The 12332-nt window shown below is 44.4% G+C and overlaps 1 protein-coding gene across 1 annotated transcript in view; it reads right to left on the bottom strand.

Annotated features, from left to right (window-relative positions):
* The window catches only part of LOC138666985 (zinc finger protein 432-like), a 54769-nt gene extending 45242 nt beyond the window's left edge, over positions 1 to 9527 (bottom strand). Inside the window, exons 1-9 of the mRNA XM_069755193.1 lie at positions 9221 to 9527; positions 8912 to 9091; positions 8709 to 8829; positions 8516 to 8631; positions 6319 to 6468; positions 6010 to 6189; positions 5804 to 5927; positions 5626 to 5720; positions 4016 to 4106 (exon numbers count right to left, since the gene is read on the bottom strand). Coding sequence (XP_069611294.1) covers positions 4016 to 4106; positions 5626 to 5720; positions 5804 to 5927; positions 6010 to 6189; positions 6319 to 6468; positions 8516 to 8631; positions 8709 to 8829; positions 8912 to 9091; positions 9221 to 9403 — 1240 coding nt within the window. The 5' untranslated portion in view covers positions 9404 to 9527. The remainder of the gene's footprint in view (positions 1 to 4015; positions 4107 to 5625; positions 5721 to 5803; positions 5928 to 6009; positions 6190 to 6318; positions 6469 to 8515; positions 8632 to 8708; positions 8830 to 8911; positions 9092 to 9220) is intronic.
* Positions 9528 to 12332: the final 2805 nt, after the last annotated feature.

Raw genomic sequence — 12332 nt, 5'->3', positions numbered from 1 at the left:
AAACAGTTGGGAAAATGACACACTCCAGAATTTTTAAGCAATTTCAATCCACATGTCCACAGTAGGTAGAGGTATAAACTCATCCCGGAGAACATTCCACAAAGCCCGGTAGGTGTCCGCAAATATTCCGGACAGGGTGGAAATTCCAAGCCAGTATTGGAAGTGGAGGGATGATAAACTCTCTCCGGTTGCCAGAAATCTGGAAGAAAATTATAAAAAAAAAAAAAAAAAAAAATTACAATCAATTCTGTTTATGGTGTTGTTCTGCTAAAGACAAAGGAAAATACAAAGAATACATGTCAGAACAACCAAAATTAGGAATGGCATTGTTTAGAATTGTTACGTACCTTAATGTAACCAGCAGACGTTCCTCTGGTGGAATCACTCTACGGAGCTGGGTGTCCTGTCTCCGTATGGCTCCTTGGACACGAGCAAGCAAACCCCGGAAAGAGTCTTGCGACATCCTTGCATATTCTGGGAATTTGTCCAGGTTGGCATTAAGCTCGCCATATAGCGTGTGATAGGCTCCACGGCTCTCACGTAGTTCGATAATGGGGTGTCTCCAAAAACGCCTACGCCATCTCCTTCTCCATCTTTCGCGATTTCTGTGTTGCTCCCAAGCAAAAGCACAGGCAAGAAACAGCTTGATGCTTAAATCCAGGTTGAAATAAAAGCTCTCCATGCGAAGATCCATCATGACAGGATACAGTAGCACACTTAAGATTTAAGCAGTCCTAGGGTCTATATATAGATATCCCATAATACACGCCCTCTGTAGTCCCATTGGCGGTGTCTGGTTATCTAGATTTTTCTCCTGTAAAATTTGTCACCATGCGCACAAAAAACGCAAGCGCATGACAAAACGCATGATAAAGCGTGAAAATGCGACTTTTTTAAAACGCATGCGTTCCCGCATGCGTCTAAGAAACGCCGCGTTTCTACGCGTTTTTCCTGCACTTGTGGATGCGGATTAAACGCTGCGGATTCTAATGCAAATGTGATTTGTTGGAGGTGTCACGCCCCGAATCACATAGCCAACCGTTACCCCATGACCACTAAGGCAATTGACTGCAGCATCAGTCAGTGCTGTTCGTATTATGCATATCCTGCCTGCAGTGTTAGGCTATGTGCCCACGTTGCAGAATAGAAGCAGAATTATCTGCTTCAAGTCTGCATACTCTTGGCAGGAAAAATACATGTGGATTTATACACGTTTTTGACGAGTAATTAACACGTTTTGCATGCTTTTTTTAATGAGATTTTTTAGCGTTTTTCTAATGCATGTCTATGGAATTGCCGAAATTCCGCGAAAATAATGAACATGCTGCATTTTATTTCCGCGATGCGTTTCCGCTGTGGGAAAAAATGCAGCATGGGCACATCAATTGCAGAATGCATTAGAAAGTAATGAATAAGTAATAAAAAAAAAATCAAACCTACACATATTTGGTATCGCCGTGTTCAGAATCGAACGATCTATTAATAAAAAAAAAAAAAAAAAAAGGATTAATCTGATTGCTAAACGGCATAGCGAGAAAAAAAATCCAAAATCCCAGAATTAGGTTTTTTTGGTCGTTGCGACATTGCATTAAAATGCAGTAACGGGGGATCAAATGACCTGGAGAATCATAACGGCAGGTCAGTTTTAACATATAGTGAACCTTGAAAAAAAAGCCAAACAAAAAACAACTGTGGGCTTGCACTTTTTTTTGCAATTTCACTGCACTTAGGAGTTTTTTCCCCATTTTCTGGGAAGGAGGGGAGCGAAAAACGATAACGCAAACCTGAAAAAACTTTGGGGGTTAAGGGATTAAACCTAGGAGTCATTGAAGAGTGCCTGGTCTAGTACCATAGTCTTGGTACCGAAACGAGATGGAGAATGCAATGAAAACCAGAAGCTCAATGAAGTTTCTAAATTTGAGAGATATCCAATGTCCCATGTCGACAAGCTTATTTAAAGGGCAGGGCCAGCCCGATACATTACTACTCTGGACCTCACAAAAGGGTATTGGCAGATTTCCTTGTCCAAGAGACAAAGGAAAAAATGGTCTTTTCAATGCAAGATGGTTATTTCCAGAATGTCAGGTTGCAATTTGGGTTTGAAGCAGATCCAGCCACCTTCTAGAGAGACACAGACAGGATCCTAGCTCCCCACAATATATATGCAACAGCTTACTTGGATGACATGATCTTAAGCCAGGATTAGTGAAGCCATCTAAGCATAGTCGAGGCGATATTTGGTGAGTTAAGGAAGGCGGCGTTTTCCATCAATCTGAGGAAATGTGCCATGGGGATGGAAGAAGCCAAGTACTTGGGCTATGTCGTAGGGAGAGACAACAACAAACCCCAAAGTTGATGCAATACAGAATTAGCCACAGTCACTCCTAGAATATCACTAAAGTGCTGCTATTTGGACTGCTCACTTTGTTTTGCCTGCACGGATATGCTGTTTATTTTCTATCTTGGTGGCATGGTTTACGGAGCCTTAATAAACCAGCCTAGATGTTTTACTTAAACGACTTTCTGTGCCTACCTCAAGCGCAACCGAGTGAGTAGAAACTTTACACTTCATCTATCACCTGCTCAGTGAAGAACAAACAGCAGATGACACACAGATCTCAGATGAAGATACAATAAGAACATTGGGGTCCTTCTGGGTTCAGCTGTGTCCAATTTAGAAAACAAAGTTGAGCATGATGTTCTTATTTTATAGTTATCCACATTGACATGAATAAAAAAAAAAAAAAAACATTTTTAGTCACAGCATTTATCGATCATCATAAATAATTTGTTTGCTGTATTGTACAGGTTGTTACGATTACACAAAGTATGTCATGTTAATTATTGTTTTGCTTTTTTTAAATCTTATAATGAACTGACATATGCAAGGATGAATGCTATTGAGGTTTTCAGCTTAGAAGATTCTCTCATATAGCAGTGAAGCCTGTGGCTAATAATGTTTCTGTCTTACATATCAGAGGTCACCGACACCCACATGCTTCAAAATATTCTTGGAGACATCCATTGTGCACAGTGACCTGTGATGGACAGGACTGTGAGTAAAGAGCCATCTCCTCTGCAGCAGCTCAGGAACGTGCTCTGGATGCAGAGGAGAACATTCGTACAAAACACTAACGAAAAAAAAAAACACTGAAAAGTCGCAAACTTTACTGAACTTTTTGATATTTTCAAGCTTTTTTAAGGAAGGTCTGCCAAAGTGGGTGGAGCATGAGCGAGGCTTGCTGGTGCCCACCAAATTAATTGCTAGGGGCATAATTACACCCATCAAAAATGCTCCCATCCTTCCTTGACTTGGGTACAATTTCTAGCGATGCGCACATAGGAGAGCACCGCTAACAAGAAGGAGTGTGTGCACGTCTGAATGAATTCGGCATTACTTAACTCACCGCCCTCCTTCACTAAAGAATGGTGTGCATGGTGCCAATCTTAAGGAGATTGTCCAAGACTATTTTTTACTATAAGCCTAAAAACTAAACAGTCAGGTATTTGTAAACAGAGGCAATTACCTGTCTGCTGTACTCGGCACTGGTTAAGAGTGGTCACTGACTGCTCCTGCCAGCGTTTCAGCAGCACTTCTTCCGGGCTGCTCTGTGGACAAGGTATGACTTCTGATATCATGGTGATTGACAGCCGGCTTCCCAGAACGAAAGTATCAATCAGCATGAGGTCAGTAGTTACACCCTGTCAACAGAGCAGAGTGAAAGAGAAGCTGAATCACCAGTAAAAGCGGTCTGTTACTGATCTGTGTCAGTAGAGATAGTCACGAGGCACAAAAGGTAGGTAGGAAGAGACCACATGCACGCTAGTTCTTAGCACATTGTAAAAATAAAAAAAAGAATAGTCCCTGGTAACCCCATAATGACCCAGCCCCTACATCCACATCAAAAGTTCCATGAGAGCACACCAGAAAACAATCAGAACATCTAAAGTTACTCTACAAACCAGTGACTGATTAGAACCTGTGACTTCTCTGCATTTAGTGGTCACTACTCACCTGTGCGGTTATCTGTAGGAATCTCCTTCTTACACCGCTCATCGCCCCTCACATACGTCTCCGTTTTATCAATATGGGGCAGATCTTCACCCTGAAAGAAATATTGTAAAAGTCACAGACAGGTGAAGAAGCTTCAAAAGATCCAGACAACATCTAATGTATATGATCAGCTTTAGCCGGTCATCTCCACCAGGTATAAAACATACACTGAATGGCCACATTACTAGAGACATCCATCTAGTAACACGTAGGATCTTCTTTGCCCTTCAGGACCTCAGATATTAATCACATAGTAAATTGCACAAGGTGCTGAGATTGTTCCCCAAGAATACTGGCCCATGCCAACAGGATAGGTTCTTGCAGTTGCCGCAAATTAGATGAAGGTGCCGAGATGCTCTGAACAACCAATTCTACCTCTCCCCAGAGATGCTTTATAGGGCTAAGATCTGAGGACTGTGAAGGCGAGAAAACAAGGAAAACTAACTGTCAGACTCCTGGTGTAAAGGAATGGAAGATTCTGGCACCTCCTGAAGATAATTGCTTTATGACAGAGATATATTTTTGATGCTACTAGATATACTGTAATTACAGGACACAGATTCAGATTAACAGTACTATAAATATATGGTAAAGGCTGAGGTTTACTGTAGTCACTTTTATGTTCTGTCAGGGAGAGTTACAGAGTGGGCAGGAAAGAGTTACAGACGGTCAGACCTGCAGCTGGACATGAGAGTTTCAGGGGTTTAGTCCTGCAGTTGGGAACAGGGGAGAGACTGTAGTTGTAGTGCATATTTCCAACTGCTCATAGTTGGCTCTTGAGACATGATATTAGGTGTGCGGCCCAAGCATGACATTTGAATATAAATACATGTTGTCATGCTCGGGTCGGGAGAGCCGTCTGCCAGTTTGAACATTGTGATGCAATCCCTGTCCAAGTTATACTGCGGTCTGACTCTTCCCATAAACTGGTGGATAAAACAAGACTGAACACAAGACCTTCACAGCCTTCTACATATCATAGTGGAGATCTCACTGGCTCCCCATTGCCCAGAGACTCCACTACAAAACCCTAACCATGACGTACAAAGCCATCCACAACCTGTCTCCTCCATACATCTGTGACCTCGTCTCCCGGTACTTACCTACCCGCAACCTCCGATCCTCACAAGATCTCCTACTCTACTCCCCTCTTATCTCCTCTTCCCACAATCGTATACAAGATTTCTCTCGCGTATCACCCCTACTCTGGAACCCTCTACCACAACACATCAGACTCTCGCCTACCATCGAAACCTTCAAAAAGAACCTGAAGACCCACCTCTTCAGACAAGCCTACAACCTGCAGCTACCACCGATCGACCAAACCGCTGCATGACCATCTCTACCCTCACCTACTGTATTCTCACCCATCCCTTGTAGATTGTGAGCCCTCGCGGGCAGGGTTCTCTCTCCTCCTGTACCAGTTATGACTTGTATTGTTTAAGATTATTGTACTTGTTTTCATTATGTATACCCCTCCTCACATGTAAAGCGCCATGGAATAAATGGCGCTATAACAATAAATAATAATAATAATAATAATAATAATCTCATGACACCTCTCCATCTACCTGATGAGGAGAATCATTGGGATTTTCTTGTTTACAGTCCTGTTGAAGAAGAGGACGGGGACATCTCTCTAGTGTTGTCCTCTTACTGGATAGAACTGAAAGATACACATTCAGGGATTGAATCCATTCTTTACATACAGACAATTACATGCCATGTGTATTTAGTCATGTCTATTACCTGGTGATGCGAGGGGCTGGGGAACCTCCATCATGACGTCCTTGTACAGATCTTTGTGTCCTTCTAAATACTCCCACTCCTCCATGGAGAAATAGACGGTGACATCCTGACACCTTATAGGAACCTGACACATACAATGATACCGTCATCCCCCGATCCCTCCATAGCGTTACTGTATAATGTCCCAGGATTCCCAGCACTGTCACCTCTCCAGTCAGCAGCTCAATCATCTTGTAGGCGAGTTCTAGGATCTTCTGGTCATTGATGTCCTCATGTATCAGGGGGTGAGGTGGAGGCCCCGTGATTGGGCTCAGGGGTCTTCCCCATCCCTCAGACACAGGGGCCTGACAGCGCTCACTAGAGGTCTTCTTCACTACTGTGTAATCCTTGTTATGGAGAGACACATTAATAAATCTCACTATAGACATTTCCAGAGTCCTCACCTCTACAGTTCTGTCCATCTGTTATTCCCCTAGATAAGAATGATGTAATGTGACATCATCAGAATCTCTCACCTCTCCAGTAAGCCGGAAGAGGATCTCTAGGGTGAGGTGTAATATCCTCTCCGCCATTTTGTCCCTGTCCCTATCCATCCTTGTAGGGTCACTCATGAAAATTTTCTTATATAGAAGATCTCCACTGAGAGGATCCGATATTGTAGGGACCTGAATGGGGAGAAGGTGACTATAACATCAAAAAGATCCCTTGAAAGAAAACTCCGGAGCAGTTACAGTCTTCATATGATCACTACATCCAGTCATGGACCCGTTCTGCCCCCGGTATAACACAATCCCATTATAGTCACGTACAGAGATTTATCTCCGATCCAGCACTAAAAACACAGAACAAATCTAAAAAGGAAAATTTTAATGACCTCAGACTCTTCCTCCCATTCCCAAATAATAGGGTCACCTGGTTCCCCACAAAGAGGATGTGACAGCACAACCACCAGCAGTGTCACCAAGAATCTCCACTCTATCCCATGGAAGCATTCAGCTGTCCATCCCCCAAACACTGGAGAGAGAGTGAAAGTACCCTCCTACCTACCCACTAGCTCTGGTCCTGAATGACAGCATTTCAAAATTCCTAACCTTTGAAATGCTGCCATTCCAGATGGTGGAAATGAACGGTTTTAAAAAAATTGATGGTGGTGGCTCTCCCACTGTACGTTGTTCCCAGATCAGTGGCAAGGTCCACATAACAGATGCGTGGACTAGTAAACATGGCCAGAGACATTATATTTCCCACTGGGTAAATGTGCTAGTGGCTTGGCCTGAGGCACAATGCGTTCAGGAGCATGTCCTTTCACCACCACCGAAGATTGTTGGATCTTTTTTTTTTGTCCATTTTGCCTCTTCTTCCAACTCTGGTTCCTCCAATGCCTCCTCATCCTATCAGCCCAACACCTGCACCACCAACAGTGGGAAACAGAAAGCTGTTCTGAAACTCACCAGTTTGGGGAAAAGATCCCACACCACACAGGAGTTGTGGTAGGGGATCAAACAGCAGACAGATGAGAGGTTGATGCCGCAAAAACCTCAAGCCCGGTCTGGTGGTGTGCGATAATGGACAAAGTCTCATAGCAGCTCTGGGCCTTGCCGGTTTGATGCACATCCCTTGCTGGGTGCCTGCACTGTATTTGGTGATGCAGAACTTCCTTACATATTACCCTGATATTTCAGAGCTGCTACTGAAAATGTGGGCCGTCTGTGCGCGTTTCTGGCGTTATCACCCTGCTGCCGCTTGCCTGTCTGCGCTGCAGCTTCACTTCTGCCTTCCTGGTCACTGTCTCATATGCGACGTATCAACAAGGTGGAACTCCTCCTTGCATATGCTGGAGAGACTGTGGGAGCAGCAGCCGGCAATAGTGGAGTTTCAGCTGCAGCACGCATGGTCGAGTTGCTCTCTGGAACAACATCACTTCACCAAAGAGTGGGCCTCCGTGTGGGACATGTGTGCCATGTTGCGCTGTTTGACCTCCACCAACATGGCCAGCGCTGATGACACCATCATCACCGTTACTATCCCACATCTATGCCATCTTGAAAAAAAAAATGCTTTAGGCCAGACCTGGGCAAAGTGGGCTCGCAGGCCACATCCGGCCCTCTGGCTGTCTGAGTCCGGCCCGTGGACCGAGACATAAGTTGGGGCTGGAAACTAGAGGTCCACGGGCCGCACTGTGCATGCCCCGCTTGCTGTCTCCATAGGCGCTGAATGCATTGGTGGAGGAGGGACCTGCTCCATTTAACTTATGGGTCTCAAAATTGGACACATAGCCTCAGCTTGCTCTTTATGCCTTGGAAGTGATGGTCTGCCCCGTGGCAAATGTACGGAAGGGAGTGTGATCACAGACCGGTACATCTGCTTGCCCACAGCCAACGTGGACAAACTCACATTCATTAAAATGAACCAACAGGACTTGTCCGTACCTTTAACTGACTATAGAAGTAGACCAGCGGCTCCCAGTCATTGTTATTAGTGCACCGCAGTTTGATGCCACTTTCCATTCAAAATATTTTGTGGCATTCTTAAATTAAAAAATACATGCACTCATGCTCAGGTACGGAGAGCCACCGGCCAGTTCGAGCATTGTGATGCAATCACAGTCAGGGTTATATGGCCATCTGACTCTTCCCTTATACTGGTGGGTAAAAACACTGAATATTAGACCTTCACAGTAGTCTACACATAATAGGGGAAATGTCATGATACCTTCTCTACATCTACCTGATGATCCTGAGGAACATCAGAATCTTCTTGTTTACAGTCCAGAAGAAGAAAAGTAGGACAGGGACATCTCTCTGGTGCGGTCCTCTCACTGGATAGAACTGGAGGAAACAAACAGGGACTGAATTCAATCTTTACTTACAGATGATTTTAGAATGTGTATAGTTAGTCCTATTACCTGGGGATGTGAGGGACTGGGGAACCTCCATGACATCCTTGTACAGATCTTTGTGTCCTTCTAAATATTCCCACTCCTCCATGGAGAAATAGACGGTGACATCCTGACACCTTAAATGAGCCTGAAACACACAACGATACCGTCATCCTCCGATCCCTTCATAGCGTTACTGTATAATGTCCCAGCATTCCCAGCAGTGTCACCTCTCCAGTCAGCAGCTCAATCATCTTGTAGGCGAGTTCTAGGATATTCTGGCCATTGTTGCCCTCATGTATCAAGGGGTGAGGTGGAGGCCCCATGATTGGGCTCAGGAGTCTTCCCCATCTCTCAGACACAGGGTCCTGACAGTGCTCACTAGAGGTCTTCTTCACTACTGTGTATTCCTGGTTATGGAGAGACACATTAATAAACCTCACTACAGACATTTCCAGAGTCCTCACCTCTCCAGTTCTGTCCATCTGTTATTCCCATAGATAAGAATGATGTAATGTGACGTCATCAGAATCTCTCACCTCTCCAGTAAGCCGGAAGAGGATCTCTAGGGTGAGGTGTAATATCCTCTCCGCCATCTTGTCCCTGTCCCTATCCATCCTTGTAGGGTCACTCAGGAGAATTCTCTTATATAGAAGATCTCCACTGAGAGGATCTGATATTGTAGGGACCTGAATGGGGAGAAGAGGACGATGTAACATCATAAAGATCCCATGTAAGAAACCTCCGGAGCTGTTACCGGCTTCACATGATCACTACATCCAGTCATGGCCCCGTCCTGCCCCCAGTATAACAGACAGTCCGATTATAGTCACATACAGCGATTTATCACAAAATATCTCCAATCCAGCACCAAAAACACAGAACAAATCTAAAACAGAATACATGTTAAATATTCCATTAAAACAAGACGCAAAGTTATAAGTGCAGGGAACATCCACGGAGATGGGGACATCAGGACAGAGGGAGTCTTCGCCTTCCTGCTTTCGTCATAGACCCGCCCCACCTCCGATGACGCGGCACATGATGTGCGCACCTTCTGACGGAATCCAGTGACTGAGCCGCTAAAGCTGTACATTGTGACAGAGCAGTTATGGCTCATTGGAGATTAACCCTTTCACGACATGCGCTCTATATGTATGACGCTGCAGGAATGGCACCGCTATGTCTGTAACAGCAGGCCATCAATGCACGTCCCCCCATTCACCCTGCAGCGGCAATCGCTGTGATTGGCTGATCAATTCTGCCCAGCCAATCACAGAGGTGTCACAATAAAGTTCATTTGTCTGATACAGCACCATTCACACATTCACAGCAGTCACAATGGATGCAGTGATCAGTGTCACCTCTCCTGATTAACCCTTTTGGCACCAAATGGCTGGACAATAGTTTTTGACCAATCAGTGCCAAATAGGTTAATCTTATTAATGTGCAGAGCAGTTGTATACCTCCTGTATTACCTGAGTGTAAGAAATTAGTTGGTGGGAGATAGCATTTTTCTTATGCAAAAAAAAAAAAAAAGATAGCACCGAGTAACAAATTTTTTTTTATACAAACTTTTTTATGACATTTTGGGGCATTGTGCTGCATATGGGCAAAGTAAAAAAAACAGAGCATTGGCAATACTGGAGTGCTGATATACTCTACAGCACAATGACAAAGTACATCAAAAGTACATGACCAATTCATGATTAAGGGAGCTTAGTCTCCAGAAACACGTTGAGATTCGTACCCACACGGTTTGTGCTGAAGTTTGTATCCTCCATGTTTAAGTTTGTGAATAAAGAAAACTTTTTTTTCCATGGATTCGGTGAAGCTGGACATTTTTTTCTTTTATAATCATTTTGCACCTTTTCTTGGTTGTAGGTTCTTTGTATATCAGGAGCTCCACAGCCGCCTATGTTCTTGTTACAAGCTCAACTTTGGTGCTTTTAATTAATTTTACCTACCGTATTTTCCGGCGTGTAAGACGACTTTTTGACCCCTAAAAATTGTCCCAAAAGTCGGGGGTCGTCTTATACGCCGGGTACGGCGTGTGCAGGGAGCGATCCTGGTTGTAGGCATGTGGTTCCCGGGGTCTGGAGGAGAGGAGACTCTCCTTCAGGCCCTGGGATCCATATTCATGTAAAAAATAGAGAATAAAAATAAAAAACATGGATATACTCACCCTCGGACGGCCCCTGGCTCACAGCGCTGCTAGCGTCTTCCTCCAGTCCTAAGAATGCAGTGAGTGAAGGACCTTCGATGACGTCGCGGTCACATGAGCGGTCAGGTGACCGGTCACCTGACCGCGACATCATCGAAGGTCCTTCACTCACTGCATTCTTAGGAACAGAGGGAGACGCTAGCAGTGCTGTGAGCCAGGGGCCATCCGAGGGTGAGTATATCCATGTTTTTTATTTTTATTCTCTATTTTTTACATGAATATGGATCCCAGGGCCTGAAGGAGAGTCTCCTCTCCTCCAGACCCTGGGAACCACACGCCGTATAAGATGACTGGGCGTATAAGATGACCCCCGTCTTATACGGCGGGCATATCCCAAATTCCATATTTTATATGGAAAAGTTGGGGGTCGTTTTATACGCCCAGTCGTCTTATACACCAGAAAATACGGTATTGATTACTACGTTATTACTATTTATGCACAAATTTGCCATTTTGTTTCCAATACAGGTAGTAGAGCGAGACAAAAAAAAAAAAAAGGAAGCAGGGGAAGGAAGATACTGAATGGACCATACAAAAGATGGAATTAAGGAATATAAAGAGATCCACAATAACATACAGTCAAACTGATATCATTGTGATCTGTATGTAAAAAGTGATACAAAAAAAGGATTGCTTTTGATGGGAAAAACAGTAATCTTGTAGTCATGATACCTTTTAATGGCTAACAAAAATAAAAAATATTGTTACAAAACAAGTTTTCAAGACTTCTTAGGGTATGTTTCCACGGTCAATAAACGCTGCGGGTTGGACGCTGCGTACAGCTGCAGCTTCCATCCTGCAGTGGCCAGATGTTACAGCAGAGTGGAGGGGATTTCTTGAAATCCCATCTCCACTATAGGTGCAAAGACGCCTCCAGTTTCCCTGCGTAAATGAACATGCGGTGCATCTTTCCAGACGGCAGGATATCTATTTATCTTGCGGAGACGTTTCGTCTTTGCAAGATAAATATCACCGTCCAATATATAAGATGCAACAGAGAGGAATCAAAAGACCACAGCATCTGATTAATCCTACTCTTGCACTGAAAAGAAGCACTTCCCCTTTTTAAATGGTGTTAAATTGCTTTTGACAGAACAAGGGTTAATTGACCATGTTGGGAGCTCTGGGAGTCAGAGCTCTCAGCTGAGCTCGGTTAGGTAACGTTCACACTAGCGTTATGCTAGTGTACGTCGGGCGACGCAGCGGCGATGCACGCGTCATGCGCCCCTATACTTAACATGGGGGACGCATGCGTTTTTGTTAGTTGCGTTGTGCGACGCATGCGTCTTTTTTGCCGCAAGCGTCGGACCAAGAAAACGCAACAAGTTGCATTTTTCTTGCGTCCGATTTTCGGCAAAAAACGACGCATGCGTCGCAAAACGCAGCGTTTTTGCGTGCGTTTTGCCACGTTTTTGCGTGCGTTGCGT

The sequence above is a fragment of the Ranitomeya imitator genome, chromosome 2 (assembly GCF_032444005.1).
Source record: "Ranitomeya imitator isolate aRanImi1 chromosome 2, aRanImi1.pri, whole genome shotgun sequence".
NCBI classification, from domain to species: Eukaryota; Metazoa; Chordata; class Amphibia; order Anura; family Dendrobatidae; genus Ranitomeya; species Ranitomeya imitator.
Note: the sequence above shows the minus strand (reverse complement) of the source record. Positions and strands in the feature narration are given on the sequence as shown.